Consider the following 20,323-nt stretch of genomic DNA (forward strand, 5'->3'; position numbering starts at 1 on the left):
AAAAGCTATTAAAAACATGAAATATATTAGAGGCAAACAAAATGAAGCATATAAAAAAACACTGAACATTCGATCCTCAGCAACTTAACGAGACCCTGTTTCAAGGACAAAAAATAAAAAAGGGCTGAGGATATAGCTTGAAGGTACAGTGCCTCTGAGATCAACCCTCAGTTACTTATACACAAACACACACACGTGGTCTCTAGGCTCCTTATAGCAGACTCTATATGTAAGTACTAATTTCAGAAGCTAACTCCAATATATAAACATTCATTTACATACACATATATACCTTTTTAGAATTCTGGATCCTAATTTATGCTAGAAATTCCATTATTCTTCAAGAGAAAATACTTTGAATGCAGATAGTTTTTCATTTATTAGCCATTATATCTCTCCCAAATGAGATCTGACTCAGTATAAATGAATAGCAATCTGAGAATGTTTTCAGTTCTATGATTTTTACTTACTGTCCATATTTTCCTCTCTCTTTTTTAGCTCCTTGTATTTCTGATTCATTTCACCTATAAGAAATAAAAAATATAACATGAATTTTTAAATTCCAGTTATAATATTCTTTGTGTGTGTGTGTGTGTGTGTGTGTGTGTGTGTGTGTGTGGTACTGGGGTTCCTGGAAGCCTTTCTACCTCCAGGCTACACTCCCAGACCTTTTTTTTTATATTTTTGAAACAGGGTCTCTTACGCCAGCGCGGCTGGCTTCGAACCTGCGTGATCCTCCTGTCTCCGCCTCCCAAGCGCGGGGATTACAAGCGTGCGCCACCACACCGGGCTAAATTCCAGTTATAATATTCTAATTAAAAATATTTTTAGGTTTTCTATAGGTCATCAACCATTGAATATCTAATAATATTCATTTAAGTTAAATTGTTTACATTATTTTTATTTTTTGTGGTACTGGTGAATGAATCTAGGGTTTTACCCCTGAACTCCAACCCCAGTCCTATTTTATCTTTGAAACAGGACCTCCATAGGTTGAGAACAGTCTCACAACTTGCTAAGGCTATTCTCAAACTTGTAATTCTCCTATCTCAGCCTCCTAAGTACAGCAATTACAGGTGTGTGCCACCATACTCACCTTACAGAGTCTTTTTAAAGTAGTGATATTTGTGCCTTGACTATCTGAAAAACAATCTGCTAGCTGGGCGTGGTGACACATGTTTATAATCCAAGCATTTGGGAGGCTGAGACCCTGTTTCAAAATAAAGAGCAAAAAACAGTGCTGGGGGGTGTAACTGGAAAGTACAGTGCCCCTGGGTTCCATCCCCAGTACTGAAAAGAAGAAATGAAAAAAAAAAAAAAGAGAAAAGAAACAGAAAAAGAATCTCCTGACTGGAAATAACTGCAGGTGTTCTATTTCAAACTTGGGGCTAATCATCCTGCACATGAACACTACTGCTCATGACAGGAAATGTAAGTTCCCAGTAAAGTCCATTCCATGTTTGAATAGATCACAACAACCAAATTAGTAGGGTTCCTTCCCTCATAGAGCTAAAAATCTAGAATTTAACAAATAATTAAAGTTAAAATGTGCTTAGGGCCATCATATGAAAAACAAAGGAAGCTTCAGGAACACAAAGCAAGGACAATTAATCTAGTTGGGAACTAGGAAAATTTTGTTATGGGAGTAGTACTTAGACTACATTATAAAGAATGAAGGCGCTTGGAGTGGTGGCGCACGCTTGTAATTCCAGTACTTGGGAGGCTGAGACAGGAGGATTGCAGGATCACAGACAGCCTCCGCGACTTGTGAGGCCCTCCACAACTTAGAGAGACCCTGTTTAAAAAAATGAAGAAAAAAATCGGGCTGGGGGTGGAGCTCAGGGATAGAATGCCCCTGGGTTCAATTCCCAGTAACACACACACACACACACACACACACACACACACACACACACACACACAGTATGAACAGGCATGATCTGGTCAAAATACAGAAAAAGCAAATGTCAAAGAATACCAGTACAAGACTTGCAAGTGAGGACGAGTGAGGTAGCTGAAGGACCTGAGAGCAGGACAGCCAAGGAACAGAATGTAAAGTGGAAACTTGGCAGACATGGGGCAGATTATAAAGTGTCTTACGCCGGGCGTGGTGGCGCACGCTTGTAATCCCCGCGCTTGGGAGGCGGAGGATCGCGCAGGTTCGAAGCCAGCCGCACTGGCTTAGGAGACCCTGTTTCCAAATAAAAAAGTATAAAATAGGTCTGGGAGTGCAGCCCGGAGGTAGAAGGGCTTCCAGGAACCCCAGTACCACCAAAATAAATAAATAAATAAATAAATAAATAAATAAATAAATAAATAATAAAGTGTCTTATGAAACCCATATAACAGAATTTGGCTTTCTATTAAGGACAACTACTGAAGAACTTGACGCAGGAGAATAAAATGATCAATTTGTATTTTAAGAAATACTTAGGTCTGGAGAATAAAAGGAAGGGTTGTAAGCAATAAGACCAGTTTAAAAGCTGTCACAGTAATCTTGGAGAAAGATGAAAGTTGCCTGGAATAGGATGTTTCTAATTAGGATGAAAGGTGGTGGATTTTTACTTGAAACATATAAGATCAGAGTGAATGGATTGTGGTGAGGGTTAAAGGATGATTCAAGTATAGTATCCAGGTTTCTGGCCTAGGCAACTAAGAGGACATTGGTAACAGCTGGAAAGGAGAGCAGGTTGAAGAAGTTACGAAAAGCAGTTTTGGACAAGTGTAACTTAAAGAACAAGAAAGACATGTCTAAAGGTTAAAAAAAAAAAAAAAAAAGAGGCCCAGAAGATAAATGAAATCTAACACTTCAGCCTTACAAAGGGACCGTAGGTAGTGTCATGATGATTTTATGCTAATAGGATTTCCCAGTACCATTGAGGTTTAGGGGCACAGGGCTGTTTTCCTGGATAGAGAGCTGCTACAGCCCTGTGTGTCCAGACCCCAGGTAAGGCTCTGGATACACTAATAACTGAACTGCTACTTATCTGAACTATTACTCAGCTCAAATGATCAATGGTGGTCTTAGAGCATAATAATGCATCATTATTAGCTGTGAGGGAGAAGTGAGAGGTTGTTATTAACAACAAACTATATGTCTGTTTAAAAATAATATATAAGCCGGGCGTGGTGGCGCATGCTTGTAATCCCCAAGCTTGGGAGGCTGAGACAAGAGGATCGCACGGGTTCGAATCCAGCCTCAGCTACTCAGTGAGGCTCTCAGCAACTTAGTGAGACCCTGTTTCCAAATAAAATATAAAAAAGGTCTGGGAGGATATCCCGGAGGTAGAAAGCCTCTGGGTTCCACCCCTAGTACCACAAAAAAAAAATAAATAAATAAATAAAAAAACAAAAATAATATATATGTATATATATGTACACACACACACACACACACACACACACACACATAAAATTACAGAACCCGGTGTGGTGGTATTCATCAGTAATCCCAGTCCTTATGAGGCTGAGATAGAAGGATGGCAGATTTGAGGCTAGCATCAATTTAGTGAGAACTCATTTCAAAATAGCTCAGAGGTAGGAATGCTCCTCAGTTCAATTATTAATACATATATATAATACATGTATATGTATATATCCATATATACATATATGTATATGCATACAAACATATATATATACATAGCCCTCTTAGGATTAAAATCAGTCCCATAAAAATTGTCTCCAATCATTTCCTTACTACTATGTTTTTTGAGTAGGAAACAAAGAGAAAAAGAGAGAGAAATTGTAGCACACATGATCTGGGGCACTCTGATTGGAGCATGGTGTGCTAAATGTAAATATCATACAATATGTATAAAGTAGCAAAAACGCTAGTCACCTCTAACCCACCAAGGTCTAGGTTACTAAGAAAGTCATAGTTTCTTGTTTCTGGCTGTCTGAGCTCTACCTCTGAGAGACTGGCCAGGCATAGGGATTAGAAGCAAGGCCTGGATTCTAGGATTTGTAAGAATTTAACTACTACCTTATCTTTCTTCTTCTGCATGTAAGAGAATTCTTTACACATTCCACTTTGGGTTTCTCATTAGCTTTTGGCTTTCAAGACACTGAAATGGGGCTTTCCCTCCTATTCCAATAAAATTGTTCTTAATAAAAGTCTATGACTCCTTAATTATCAAATCCAAAGGGCAGTCTCCAGTTCTTATCCTACTCGATAGGATATGCCACTATTAATATGGTTTTTTTTTTCAATTTTCTTTACCCCCTCTTATGTTTTATTTCTGTTTTTTATGGGTGAGGGCAATTCTCTAGCTTTTCTTTCTCTCAGGTCATTCATTCTTTGTCTTCATGGATTTTTCTTCCTTCTTTATTTAAATTTGAAATTACCTCCGTGTGTGTGTGTGTGTGTGTGTGTGTGTGTGTGTGTGTGTACATGTATATAACACTTTGAATTTCACTATGATTTATAATAATACACCAACACAATTATGACATTTTTCACAAAATAAATCAATTCTAAGTTCTCCTCTCAACTGACCTCTAATGCATGGCAATCTCACTCATTCCTGTGGTTTGAGGATTCTCAAATCTGACCTTTTCCCTGACTTTCAAGTTACTCTGGATGTCCTTTATCCATAATTAACCTCTTCAGTACTCCCCCTCAAAGCCTGCAGCCTTTTTAGTTCCCTATTACATTTCAATGTCCTCACCATCTACTCATCATCCAAGTCAAAAATTTAGACTTCTCCCTTTGTTCCCCTCAAGTCCACCCTCGTAGGTGCATATCGGGTCTGTGTCTTCAGCTGCACAGATGGCCAGTGGATTAGATGGGGCAGAAATCCCACATATCTCAGCAGATTCCCAAGCTTCAAAAAAACTCCCTCAGTATTACTGTTAAGAAGAAGAGTGGCCAGAGCATTAATGAATTGCTCTATTTTGGGATTTCCCAGCCAAGTATTAAATATCTTCACTGTCAATAAAAGGCTATGTACAGACCTAGGTGCAGTGGCGCATACTTGTAATCTCACTCCTTGGAGGCTGAGACAGGAGGATTGTAGATTCAAGGACAACCTCAGTAAATAGTACGACTTTCATCAACCTAGTGAGACCCTGTTTCAAAATAAAATAAAATAAAATAAAATAAAATAAAATAGGGCTGGGGATGTAGCTCAGAGGTAGAATGTCTCTGGGTTCAATCCTGAGTGTCACCAAATACATAGCTAAATAAATCAATAAATGGCTATGTAGAGATTGGGCAGACTTAAAATAGGGTATAACCTAGGTGTTGTTACCAAGTCTGTCCTTAGATTCAATGTTATAGGAAAGTACAAGATCACAGATAGAGGGAGGTAAATCAGAGTATCAAGTGGAAGTATCTGATGTAGCGGGATCAACAATGAGGAGATCAAAGTAAAGGGAAAGGGACACAATAAAAAAATGGGGGTAATTTTGGAGATATTTAATTCTGAGCACCTGGTGTGATTGCAGTTCAACAAACATTTACTGATTCCATATAATTTACTGATCATCTATTATGTACCAATTGCTGTTATAGGTGCTATGGATAAAATAATGAACAAGACAATTCCTACCCTATCCTCAAAAACTTGCAATCTAATCTATTAGATTTATAAAACCAAAGAGACACAATGAAACATAAGTGCTGTGAAAAAGATCTGGAGGTGTTTACACAGGAAGTACCATATCAGCAAGGAGCTTTTATCAGGCAAGATGGGAATTACAGAAACAATAAATTTTTCTCCAAAACATTTATACTCTTAAGGGCTCTGGGTGTAGTTCAGTGATTGAGTGCTTGCCCAGCATGCACAAGGCCCTGGGTTCAAATGCCAGCACCAAAAAAAAAAAAAAATCAATAACTCACACTCTAATAAGACAAGTACACAAAAATATGTACTTACAAATTCAGGCCATTCCTTTCAGTCTGGAAAGAAGAAACGGCATGGACTATTATAAAAGATATGGGTTACTGCAGAAAGAACATACTGCTTTTTGATACCTTCTGCTGGAGTCAGCCACTGGAGTAAGAAAGATCTCCTCATTTCACACTATCAAGGGATTGAGCACTGCCATAACCACCTCTGTCCTCACTGTGAAAAAGTTTAGCTGACACTTTGAATTTTCTTGCATCAAATGATGTTCTCTTGTCTCAGGGTTTATACCTTACAGTTATCTTGGCTTTTATAATATTCGGACCAGGTATGATGGCACAACACACCTGTAATACCAGGCTAGGACAGAAGAATTGTAGCTTCAAGGCGAGCCCCAGCAACTTGACTTTTATATTCTGAGTAGTTCTGATCCTAGAGGTCTGATTACTATTTCCCAGAGTAGATGGCTACCCCAAACTTCTCAACAATACACAAAAGGAAATATATTAGCAATTCCTCTGGCTCACCTCCAACTCTACAAGACTATTGGATTTTGGAGTTCAAAGAGCAACCGAAAACAGAATCAGGGAGGTGGGGCAAGAAATAGCCTCACAGAACTGTTGCCCCTGCAGATCAATTCATTCCCAGCACCTCAAGCAGGCTAGTCTCCAAATACTGTCCAGTATACTTTATGTGGTATGGTTTCATCCTCTATTACCATCCTTATCATTCTACTCTGAATGAGTTACAGTTTTTCACCCTTTTTAAAGTTTTATATCAAAATAATTCCTGTAAGATTACCACTTCCCATGTTCAACCACTTTTTGTTAACATAACCTAAGATTTCAGCTGTTTTCAGGGCTTTATCACATGAATTCACCCTGAACTATTATCTAGATCCCTCTAACGTTTTCATAGGTTATGGTAAGCCAGAATACTTTCTACTCCCTGACTTCAACTTCAATTTTAATGAGAAGATCCTATTAAAAGTTTGAGATCCATCTTTTTTAGAGTTAGTCTATCCCTCCCACATTTTCACACAGCATAATAACAGTAAGCAATAAACTAGCATTTTCAAATATTTTTAAGTTGTTATGTTAAAGTACTCACATTTGGCTTTAGACATCATCCCCCTTACCACACATTTTCTGCAAAATATTTTAAACTTTGGCAGAAGATTCATTATAGTTATGGAGACAAGGTCAGATAATTCTATTTTAAATGCATAAAGTACTTTTAAAAATATGATAAGAATTTACTAAATATGTAACAGTTTAATAACTGCTAAAAAGCCTCATCATCTCTAATGAAAACAATTAACTGTAAGAGTTTGTTTCAACAGAGTAATGTCAATAATATCAGATGGTATAAATGCTAGTCCTTGGCATGTACTAAACACAATGTAAGGTCCTCAGTTATTTTCTAAAGCAGTGGTTATCAAACTTTCGTATAAATCAGAATCACCAAGAGGGATCACTGAAACACAAATTACTGAGCCCTATTCTTCCAAGTTTCAAATTTAGTAGGTCTGGGGTAGGGCGCCAGAGTTTGCACTTCTAAAAAGTCTCAGATGATGGTGATGATCTTGGTCAGAGGTAATAGCACCCTCTAGTGAAAAAAACAAAGTGTAGATTAACCTCCTTCTACAATGAACAATAGTGTTTTATTCTTTTTTATATGATGTAAACTGAGAATCCATACATTAGCAATGGATAGATTCTATTTGTAAATTTTGATAACCAAAACACAAAAAGCCTTGAAACTGAATAAACTATTTTGTATATACTAGAGAAGACACTGATAGAAAAATATTTTCTAAAATGCTTGGGACTTTATCCAGAAAAATTACTCAACTCTCAGTTTATAAATTAATAGCATTAATAATAATATCCAATAGCTAATATTTGAGAACTTTTGAAATTGAGCACTGAGACATACAAATACATACAAGCACATTCATCAAATCCTTTTAATAACCCTACAAGTTAGGTACCGTGATTATTTCCCTTTGAAAAGAAAAGAAAACTAAGACAAAATAAGGTTAAATAGCATGTCCAATATCAGATAGTAACAGTAGTACATCTTAAATTAGAATCAAGGTATTCTGGTTGCAGAACATGTGCTTTTAAAGAAAACTATTCTGCCTTAAAATTTTTTATTTTACCTGACATAACCATCAAATAAAAGTCTCTAACCTAGGCCTTGAAACTCTGAATATGAAAAAGTATACACAAACAAAAGAAAAGTATTATATTTTATATTTTTACTATTCTTGAAAGATTTTATATACATTTATATACACCTATATATTATGGAGTAAATTATGATGAAATTTTTTAGAATTCAGAACAGTAATACAATGTTTCAGTTGCATTTACTATTATATATGCTTATTATATTGTAGTAGTAGCATAAATATGCAATGTGTAGTAGTTATATAAACATATAAAATATAAAGTATGTCTGTGACATACTAATACTCACAAGAGTCTTAAAATATAATCAGTATTTGGGGAAAGAATGGACTCCACAAAATTAAGGAAATAATGTTTAGTGAGTTATTATGCCCAAATATCCCTCCTGGGAACAATGTGGCGATACTTTGTTAATTGCATATGTCAATCCTAATCTGTGTATACGGATATTTAGAAAGCTAGCCCCACCTTGTGGTTATTGTAATACTACACATTCAGGCCTTTGGGAAGTCAAACTGTAGAGATAGATGGGTATATTACCTTGAGTGATGAAAGTTAATACATTTATATAGTTATAATAATGAAGAAACACTTTGACATACTGCTTTTGGTTGTATAAAATAGTTTAACTTTTTCAGACAAGAAATTTGCAAAGCCAATCAAAATTACAAATATTATTCTATGAAAAATTTCACTTGGCCGGGCGTGGTGGCGCACGCTTGTAATCCCCGAGCTTGGGAGGTGGAGATAGGAGGACTGTGCAGGTTCAAAGCCAGCCATGCTGGCTTAAGAGACACAGTTTCCAAATTTAAAAAAAAGTATAAAAAATAGGTCTGGGAGTATAGCCCAGAAGTAGAAGGGGTTTCCAGGAACCCCAGTAACACCAAAAAAATTCACTTGTAAAAATATATTCAATAGAAATAACATTTAACCAGGCATGGTGGAGCATGCTTGTAATCCCAGCATTTGGGAGGCTGAGACAGGAGGATCGCAGTTTGCAGACAGCTTCAGCTACTCAGTGAGGTCCTCTGCAATGTGGTGAGACCCTGTTTCAAAATAAAGAATAAGCCGGGCGTGGTGGTGCACGCTTGTAATCCCCACGCTTGGGAGGCGGAGATAGGAGGATTGCACAGGTTCGAAGCCAGCCTTGCTGGCTTAAGAGACTCTGTTTCCAAATTTAAAATATATATAACATATATTTATATATATAACATATTTTATATATAATAGGTCTGGGAGTGTAGCCCAGAAGTAGAAGGGTTTCCAGGAACCCCAGTACCACCACCAAAAATATAAAATAAAATAAAAGCAAGCAAGCAAGCCGGGCATGGTGGCACAGGCTTGTAATCCCAGCATTTGGCAGGCTGAGACAGGAGGATCACAGTTCACAGACAGTCTCAGCTACTATTTAGTGAGGCCATTTGCAATCCAGTGAGACTGTTTCAAAATAACTAATAAAAAATAGGGCTGGGGTGTAGCTTGGAGGTAGAATGTCCCTGGATTCCATTCCCAGTACTGAAAAGAAAAAAGGAAGGAAGGAAGAAGGAAGGAAGAAAGGAAGGAAATAAATAAATACAAGTTCATGGTGGTGCATGCTTGTAATCCCAGTAGTTGGGAGGCTGAAACAGAAGGATTTCATTTTGAAAAAGGGTCTTGCTAGGTTGATAAGAATCTCGCTACTTACTGAGGCTGTCCTCGAACCTCCAATCCTCCTGTCTCAGCCTCCCAAGTACTAGGATAAGTGTGTGCCACCATGCCCAGCAGTCTTGTTCTTGATAATCAGAAATTAGCCACAGCCTAAACGTCAATGTAGATATAGCAAATACTATATTAGCCACAATCATAATGGCAGCTAATGGTTGTCAGTGCTTAATACATATTCAGCACCATTCTCAAGTCTGAATTCAAAGCACTGATATTGACCACTATATATTACTTCTAAAAGTAAGTATACAGCACTACCATGAAATTAAGCACCACCACACCCTAGCCTCTGTGCTTACTATAAGGAAGTTTCTTGGTGCTTTTAATTCTCTGGCATTAAGTGACACTGTCTTATCTCAGGGTTTATAGGCTAGCATTATTCTGACTTTTATCTTAGGGCCAGGCATGTTGACGCATGAGACAAGAAGACTACAGATTCATGGCCAGACTCAGTAACTTACTGAGGCCCTCTGCAACTTAGTGAGATCCTGTTTTAAAAGAAAAAAAAAAAAATATGTCCTGGGGCTCAGCCTGCCTCTTAGAGGTTCTACCAACTCAATACCACCATATAAAGAGACCAAACTTTTAGCATAGGACCTTTGAACCCTTGAGGAAATACTCAGGTCATCTCCAAACTTAGCTACCAATGGGCGAGTGTCCTGATACAGGACAGGTACAAAAGAAAAAGCAAATTTCCCTACATGGGCATTTGTAGGGTTGGTAAATACAGGCTGAGGACTGAATCTATGAATACTCACACTGCCATAAAATATATTAATATGTCCTCTAGATAATGCATATACCTTATAATCTAAATGCAAAAAGCAGAATAAAAGAACAGGAAAATGAATTTAAAAACCTGGGGAGTTCTGTTTTAGAGATGTAATTTAAAGGCACATTCTTATAAAGTTATTGGAAAAGTAATCCTGAGTCATCATGTAGCTTTGAAAAATGCATGTGTGTGTCGCTCATATTTGGAAGACGATAAGCCTGCTGAAGGCAGATGTGATAGCAGCCTGAAACACCCCAACTGAAAGCAGCATTATAGGAAATGTCCTGTGAATATGGTCCCTGGGTAGATGGCACAAAAGGGCACCATCCTTGGAAGACAGCATTGGAGTTCTTACAGGACCAGGATAGTTCCTGTGGGACTGTTTTGTTATAAGGAACTTTGGCTTCACCTGAATCTCTCTGGCTTCCTGTCCTATCTGCTATGTTTCAACATAACCAGAAGGCTCTCACCAGAGGCTGAACAGATGGGAGCACCCAATCTTGGACTTTCAGCTTTTAAAGCTGTGTGCTAAGAAAGTCTCTTTTCTCCATAAAGCATTTAGCTTCCATTATTTTGTTATAGCAACACAAAATAAACTAATGCACCAAGCTGGGCATGGTGGTGCCCGCTCATAATCCCAGCATTCAGGAGGCTGAGACCAGAGGATCACAGTTCGCGGACAGCCGCAGGTACTTAGTGAGGCCCTCTGCAACTTAGTGAGACCCTGTTTCAAAATAAAGAATAAAAAATAGGGTAGGGCGTGTAGCTCTGAGGTCAAATGCCCCCAGGTTCAATACCCAGACCCCCACACACGAAAAAAACTAATACACCAAGAAATGTCCACGTTTATAGAGACTATACCAAACTCTCGAGCTCATAAGTGAATGTTTGGGGTATGAAAAATGGGAGTAGAAAATTCTCTCTCTAAACCAACTTCCTCAATTGTTATGGGAGCAAGAGAGGAAAGGAGCCACTCTCCACGTCAAAGAAACTAGTGAGAATTAGTGCTCTGGTGGTTGGCATCTCACAGAGATGCTGCGGAAAAGGTTATGAGCAGTGTTGTGTGTCCTTTAACAGCCATGGTTTCCCATAGGCTCCAAGGTGAATCTGGGGCAGAGACTCTGTCAAATCAATTGCCATTTATTGTGAAAGACATGTGACTATGAGCAGCCCCCATGTACTGCAGATAAATTTCCCCTCGTCCTAAGAGGTGTCTCCCTCCTAGGAGGGGAGAAGATGAAGGACCTTCAATTAATGAGCTTAAGATTTGTGGAAATGGACTTCAGATCAAAATGTAGAACAAAAACCAAAGTAAGATACAGACTGAAAGAAAAGTGTCTGAATTGGAGAGCTGAAAAGTCTCAAAATCTCAAAAATGACCAAGTTATATTTTCTGCCCAAAGTTAAATCAGACACTGAGGACAAAATATCATGTTTATTTATAGAGATAAAGAAAGCAATATTCCCATAAAAAAGGATAAAATAAAGTAGGACTAGGGGTGTATCTCAGTGGTAGAATACCCCTGGGATCTATCCTCAGTACCCCCTCCACAGAAGTATACGTCCTCATATAGAAGAATGTACATTACACGCAGTTAAATAAAAAGATTCAAGATCAAAAGAACTAAACAATATTACTACATTTTTTAAAATATATATTTACAAATGTGTAGAAAAAGTACAAAAGGTTAAACATCAAACTACACATAATGATTGCCTCTGAATAGCTGAAAGAGTGAGAGGAGTAGAGATGACTTTTTAATATTAAATACATATTAAATACATATTAAATACATAATATTAAATACATATCAAAAAATAAAAAACTAATTGATCTGAGTATAGTAACTTTAAGTTAAGGAAATTTTTAATTATTTTATTTTTTTGAGATGGGGGTCTCACTACATTGTCTAGGCTGAGTTCCAAACTCCTGGACTCAGATGATCTTCCCGCAACAGCCTCCCACATGGCAGAGGCTCCACATGCTCACTTACCACATCACCTAGCTTGGAAGTTTTTTAAAAGCTAGAAGAGGTGACTGAGGCTAACTGTACAGTTAATGAAAACACTTGAGAATGGACATTTGAGACAGAGCACATACACATATGCACATTTATTAAAAGCCAGTAAAATGAAGTATATCCACGGTGATTAAACTCTTAAAATTTCTTGGTAATTAAGTTTTAATTAATCTTAAAATTTCTTGGTAATTAAGTTTTAAGCATAATTAAAGTTTATTAATTAGGCAATTACAGTTTATACTTGGCAATTTCTTGGTAAAGATGACAGGTTAAATATGTATATCTAATACTGATCCCTCAAAGTCCCATTAAAACTATAGTAAGCAGAATTTTAAAGTATAAATTTTTTAAAAGTATAAATTATAAGTATAAATTACAAGCAATTTGATAGGATAGATAAATATCTGCTAAGTGATGTTATTTAATTAATTTTGAAATGTAATTATTCAATGTAACTTTTAGAAAGTTATACATTTAAAAACCTTTCAAAATGTATAAGTATATTACAAGGAAAACTGTTGAGAGTATGGAGTCACCATTAATACACAGCAGTGAACATAACTATACTTAACCCATCTAAGATCTAAGATCTAAGAATGCCTTTGAATTTAGAATTAATTGTATAAACTTTTTAAACTTTTTTTTTTACCTGAAAAGTTAGTCAGGTGTGGTGGTGCACACTTGTAATCCCAGCATTTGGGAGGCTGAGATAGGAGGATCCAGGTTCTTGGACAGCTTCAACTACTTAGTGGGGCCCTTTGCAACTCAGTGAGACCCTGTCTCAAAATAAAGAATAAAAAATAGGGCTGGGGGTGTAGCTCAGAGGTAGAATATCCCTGGGTTCTATCCTCAGTACTGCAAAAAATAAATAAAAAATAAAACTGAAAAGTTGGGGACAATTCCCCCCCAAAATTAAACATAAATAAACATCATTTATAACTTACATTTTTTTTTTTTTTTGGTGGTGGTACTGGTGTTCCTGGAAGCCCTTCTACCTCTGGGCTACACTCCCAGACCAATTTTATATTTTTTTATTTGGAAACAGAGTCTCTTAAGCCAGCAAGGCTGGCTCTGAACCAGCGCGATCCTCCTGTCTCCGCCTCCCAAGCACAGGGATTACAAGCGTGTGCCACCACGCCCGGCTTACATTCTATTTTAACCAGAAGCCAGACAAGGCAAAAAACAGCTTAACTGGATTATACATAGGTGCCATTAATGAAGACACCAAGTGGCATTTGAAAAATAGATACTATATGCTAAAGAGAGAATAAAGCTAGGAGACAGAGCTAAGTATGGATTAGAAAGACAAAATAACTTGACTACCATCCATATCTAAGGAATGAATTACCCACAATCTTCAATCAAGAGACAGCAGAGAATGCAAATGTAGATAAGCATTTACCATTTTTTTGGAAAACATAAATTCAAGGTAGGAATCCTTTGAAAAGTAATAAAACTATTGTAGTCAAGCTCTCTTTGGCTGAGGGTATACCTACACCATCCTAAACTGAGAGGCCCAAACTAGTGATTAGCACTTAATTTTCACCTTTAGTTCACTGTATAACTCTTTCTCTTCTAAAATACAGATTCTTTAGTTTATTTCTCAAACATTTACTTAGTGTTTACTTGCCCAGGCATACTGTTGATGAAAGAGACTACGAAAGTCCATGAAGACTTATTGTCTAAGAACAAAGACAAAAATGAGTAAGATAATTATAATATGATGTGGTCAACGCAATGATGTTTCCAAACAACATGCTGTGATAGCAAGAAGAGTTCCTCAGCCCAGAAACAAGTCAGAGAAGGAAGTTAGGGTTATGCTGGATGTCTTAAGAGATGAGAATTTATTCAAGTGAAAAACAGAAAAAGTACATTCAAGACAAAACAAATAGTAGAAGCAAAGGGTTACAGCATGAAACCGTTCGCAGGTAAAGGAGTGAGGTCTGGGGCACCACGTGTAGGTTGTCACGATTAGAGTAGAAGCATAGAGATGATGAGTGGGGGAAGAGAAGGCTCATGACATAAAAGGCCAGATTATCACAAGACTAGTATGATATATAAAAATTCTTGCACTTTATCTTCTGTGCTATGGTAAATCACTGTTAAACAGAAGAATGACAAGAGAATCACATTTAACATAAATCACTCTGGCAATATTATGATGGAAGAATCAAAGAGGGGGCAAAACTGGAGGTAGGGTGACCAGTTAGGAGGCTACTACAATAGTTCAGGCAGGAAATAATGAGATCCTGAACTAACAAGTAACCTTCTAACAAGTAACCTTCTAACAAACCCCCCTGTGCTATTAAGTCAATAATCTAAGATAATCACAGTATAGCAGAACAAACAATGAACGCAATGATACATACAGGTGCACACACATACATGCACATATACATTAATACATCACATAGGTTTATACTTCTGTATAATTGCTTTTTGTTAACATCAATATTATAAATTATAAGTTGGATTATGAATTATATGTTGTCTTTTTCTACATTAATGAAAGAAAAGAACAAAAGTTAGAAAACAAAAAGAAATATGGAAGCTAAAATCCAAAGCATTCTGCATTCTATATATCCAGAACTAGCAATTAATAGTTACCCCAAAAATGCATTATTTTAGTGGAAAGAAAGTAGTAAGAACCTCAACAATTTACTAAGACCTTGTTTAAAAAAATAAAAAATAAGGCAGGTGTGGTAATGCATGCCTGTAATGCCAGTACTTAGGAGGTTTCGAGGAGGATCACAAGTTCAAGGTCAGTCTCAGGAGTTTAGCAAGACCCTGTTTCCAAATTTAAAAAATAAAATAAAACCAGTAATGGGGTTATAGCTTCGAGGTAGAATGCCCCTAGGTTCAATTCCCAGAACCACAAAAAATAATTGATTAAAAATATAAAAGGCCAGGTGTGGTTGCACACGCTTGTAATCCCTGCGCTTGGGAGGCGGAGACAGGAGGATCGCACAGGTTCAAAGCCAGCCTCACTGGTTTAAGAGACCCTGTTTCCAAATTTAAAAAATATATTAAAAATAGGTCTGGGAGTGTAGCTCGGAGGTAGAAGGATTTCCAGGTACCCCAGTACCACCAAAACAAACAAACAAACAAACAATAATAAATAAATAAATAAATAAATAAATAAATAAAGGGCTGGGGATGTAGCTTACAGGTAGAATCGATATCTAGTACCAAGATAATAATAACAATAATAACAACAACACCTTAAGAATTTATTGTGACCTCATCTTGCCACATATGCCATTTAATATTATAAACCCTTAGTGATATCAACAGTATAATTATATTCATTTTGCAGATAAGAAAACTAAAGCTTGGGCAAGTTTCCTTACCTATAAATTAGGATGCAACACATCTACCTTTAGATACCTTATATAAAGCCATTATAATAGTTATATCTAAATTAAGCTTCTCTAAGAACATTTATATTTCACAAACACAACACTACAACACTTCATAAAAGCTTGGGCTTGTGTAATGAAACTAACACTTTGGAGTCAAAGAGATCATTTTTGGTTTTTTAGTTTTTGCTTTTTTTGTGGTACTGGGGATTGAACCCAGGGGCATTCTACCTCCAAGTCCTATTTTTTATTATTTATTTTGAAACAGCATCTCACTATTGCAGAGGGTCTCACTAAATAGCTAAGGCTAGCTGTGAACCCGAAATCCTCTTGTCTCAGCCTCCCAAGTACTGGGATTACAAGTGTACACCACCATGCCTGGCTGAGACCTTAATTTAAATCTAGACTTTTTTTTTTTGCAGGTCTGAGGATGGAACCCAGGGGCATTCGACCCCCAAGCTACACTCCCTCCCCTATTTTTTTAATCTTTATTTTGAAACAGGGTCTCACTAAGTTGTGGAGGGCCTCCCTAAGGAGCCGAGGCTGTCCATGAACTGCGATCCTCTGGCCTCAGCCTCCTGAATGCTGGGATTACACGCGTGCGCCACCATGCCCGGCTTCAATCTAGACTCTTAGAGGAATTTGAATAAGTTGCATAACTTCTTTCAGCTTCAATGTGTAGTATATGACTTAACCAAGGGTGCAAAAGGTCTTCAAAGATTGCAAAGTAGGTAAGGAATCAATCAATAAGAGATAATATTATTCAGACATCAAGAAAAATACAAAAATATTGTAATGCTACCTTGAAAATTAAAGTAAATTAAGAACAGACTATTCTTCCCTGCTATGAATGTTTCCTTAGCCAGAACAGATATATAAGCACTGATTATATCATGAAATTGCCTCATGGTATAAACATAACCTTTCTCCTCTAATTTATAAGAACATAGAATCAATTTGTGATAGTCTGAGAAAGTCAACTGGTTTGAAGGACACCAGAATGCCCAACTTCCTCCCCCATCCACACATAACACATTCCTAAGTTTGCACCACAGAATTCCCACTTGTTCAGACCCCAAGCTCCCTCAGGCGTTCTGGTTCCTGCGACAGTTCTTCAAATGCCACCACCGGCCGGGCGTGGTGGCGCACGCTTGCAATCCCAGTGCCTGGGAGGCGGAGACAGGAGGATCGCGCTGGTTTGAAGCCAGCCTCACTGGCTTAAGAGACCCTGCTTCAAAATAAAAAAGTTAAAAAAATAGGTGGTCTGGGAGTGTATCCCATGGGAGTATATCCTGGAGGTAGAAGGGCTTCCAGGAACCCCAGTACCACCAAAAAAAAAAAAAAAAAAAAAAAAAAAACCACCATAAATCCCACCACTGGAGAAAGTTGGGGCAAAAATAGGATCATCAATACTTACCACCTAGCTGGAGAATTACTCCATGCTTGCTACCCAGCTGCGGAATTAATTTTGGATTATTTGTGATAGCTGTGACTTGATTCTCACCTCCTCAAACTCTACCAATTAATGTTAGTTAATAGTTGATGACAAAAAAAATGAGCCGGGCATGGAGGTGTACACCTATAATCCCAGTACTTAGGAGGCTGAGACAGGAGGATTTTAGGTTTGAGGACAGTTTCTGCAATTTAGCAAGGCTGTCAGCAACTTAGGAAAACCCTGTTTCCACACAAAAAATAAAATAGGGCTGGGAGTGTAGCTCAGAGATAGAACGCCCTTGGATTCAATCCTCAACACTACAAAAAAAATAAGTTTTGACAATTCATAAACATTACCTATAGAAAACCTTATTGCTACCTCAAAGACAGAGGTATTAAATGGTATGTCTCAAGTGCCATGAATAATATCTGGCATATTTTAAGTGTTCAATAAATATTTGCTGAATTTAAAAAATAATGGTTGACCAATACTGATGAAGTATAACTTAGGAATCTATAACCATTTTACTTCATTAAAAAAAAACTACTTCTACTTTTCAAAATTAAATAAATTCTTACCATTATGCAATTATTAAGTTACTTCAAATTTTTAATCAATTGAAATAATTACTTTAATATATTACTTTATCATATAATTCAGTAAAGCTAAGAATACGATAAAAGACTAAATAATAAATCCCAGGTAGTTAAATAGTCACTAAGATTCTAATTAATATTGCATCAAGACTGCTATTTATCTATTAACCTACTTTATAGGAACATAGAAATATACCATAACTATTACCTTGGTGTTCCTCTAAATCCATGTCAAGTTGTCTAATTTCTTCAACAAACTGATTTGTTTTTTCTTTTATATCTGTTAACCTGTTCAAAATATTATTTAATGAGTTTATGAATTTAAGACTTGGAACAAAAACACTTAATGATGATGTTGGATGTCATTTCTAGGTTGCATAAATAATATCTAGAACCAATATGCCCTACTCTGAGGACAAAATTGCAGGTATATAGAGGAGAATCTTTTCTATACCTCTTTTCACAATTTCTACTTGGAGCACAAGTATATTCTAAGAATATCAGGGTGCCCGAGTGTAAAAGCAGACTTTTCCAAACTTTAAAGCTTGACTTGCATACAAAGAAAATGGGAAATCTTCACATAAACCTACAAAAAGAAATTTATATATACCTACAAAAACTAAATGATATTGGCACCTAGAAAAGAGAAATCTACCATTAGTATATTATTACAGATTAAAATTTTAACAAAAGGTGGTTATACTTACTCTAAAGCTACAATAATCAAGACAGTATGCTACTAGATTAGAAGAGACCTCAGTGACTAGAATTGTGAATCCAGAGGTAATACCACTTATTGTATGGTCAATTGTTTTTGAGCAGGGGTGCCAAGACCAATAAAGTAGAGAGAGAATAGTACTGTTAACAAATAGTGCTTGGATAACTGAATATGCATGAACAAAAGAATAAAACTCGACTCCTACCTCTCATCAGCCTCAGCAATATAGCTTCCAGGTATAAATGTACTTACTGTCTCTCCATGCTGGCTATTTCCTGATTATCTTCTTTAACCTATAAAATCATAAAAAGAAAATGGTATTTAAAGAATAACTCATTAAAGCCAGGCCTGGTGGCGCTTGCCTGTAATCCCCACGCTTGGGAGGCTGAGACAGGAGGATTGCGCAGGTTCGAAGCCAGTCTCAGCTGGTTTAAGAGACCCTGTTTCCAAATAAAAAATATAAAATAGGTCTGGGAGTGTAGCCCAGAGGTAGAAGGCCCCTGGCTTCCCTCCCCAGTACCACCACCAAAAAAAGAAAAAGAATAACTCAAACCTGTGATCCTCCTATCTCAGCCCTCCAAGTACTGGGATTATAGGCATGTGTCCGGTGTTTCTCAGAGGAATACCTGTCCTATTTGGCCACTGCCAGCTATTGTTGCTGCAGCCGCCATCTTCCTGGAAATCCACCTGGCTTTTAGTTTTATTTCAAAACAGATCTTACTAAGTTGCTGAGGTGGGCCTCAAATCTACAATTCTCTTGTCTTAGGCTCTCAAGTACTGGGATTACAGGTGTGTGCCACCACACCCAGCTAGTATGTTTGCTTTTCTTACCTGCTTAAGTAATCTCTCTCTCTCTTCCATTGGAGATCCCACACTTTTGTCTTCTGCAATCATTTGATCTCGATGAGACTCCAATTCATAAAGTTTTTCATGCAGCAATACGGCTTCCTGTTTTACTTGCGAGTGTGCTATTTCCTGAGGAAACCAACAAAAGGGAAAAACTTGATTAAGGTCTTTGTGGATTTAGAGAAGGTCCGTAAGCCCTGATCTGATGGGTGTCCTTACATGACGAGAGGAGACGACAGGGACACAGAGTGAGAGTGCCCCATAAGGGAGGCAGAGCCTGAAGCTAAGCAGCCTCAAGGGAAGGAATGCAAGTGCCCCACGGCTGCCACCAGGAGCTAGGATGAATTCTACCTAGTCTCAGAGGGAGCGCATTTCTGATGTCACCTTGATCTCAGATTTCTAGCTTTCCACAACCATGAGAAAAAAATTTTTTTGTTGTTGCTTTAAGCCACCATTTAGTGGGACATTGTTATAGCAGCACTAAAAAACTAATATGTGCAAGAAGAATAGTTACTGTGTATTCATCACTATTTTACTCTTCACAAAAGGAAATCAGCTGTTGTGTACTCACCACTATTTTACTGTTCACAAAGAGAATATCATTTTTATTAGACACAAAAAAGAGCTAGGAATGATGCTAGTGATGATTAAATTGATATCTGAACTTGTTTATTGAGCATTTGTTCTGTGCCAGGCCCTGTGCCCCAAGTTCTTTATACACTTTCTCTAATACTTGAGCATCACTCTGCAAGACAGAGAATGACTATCATTTCCATTTTACAGACAAGTAAACCGGAGATAAGAGGTCTAGTTTTCCAAGTTAACAGA

General features: G+C 37.3%; 1 protein-coding gene across 1 annotated transcript in view; it reads right to left on the reverse strand.

Annotated features, from left to right (window-relative positions):
- The window catches only part of IFT74 (intraflagellar transport 74), a gene marked incomplete at its 3' end in the record, with an annotated part of 75,294 nt that overhangs the window by 18,248 nt on the left and 36,723 nt on the right, over positions 1-20,323 (reverse strand). The window contains exons 10-13 of the mRNA XM_080708455.1: positions 19,481-19,624; positions 18,902-18,942; positions 18,140-18,219; positions 471-524 (exon numbers count right to left, since the gene is read on the reverse strand). Coding sequence (XP_080564581.1) covers positions 471-524; positions 18,140-18,219; positions 18,902-18,942; positions 19,481-19,624 — 319 coding nt within the window. The remainder of the gene's footprint in view (positions 1-470; positions 525-18,139; positions 18,220-18,901; positions 18,943-19,480; positions 19,625-20,323) is intronic.

The sequence above is a fragment of the Muscardinus avellanarius genome (genome assembly GCF_963383645.1).
Source record: "Muscardinus avellanarius genome assembly, chromosome: 13".
Lineage (NCBI taxonomy): Eukaryota > Metazoa > Chordata > Mammalia > Rodentia > Gliridae > Muscardinus > Muscardinus avellanarius.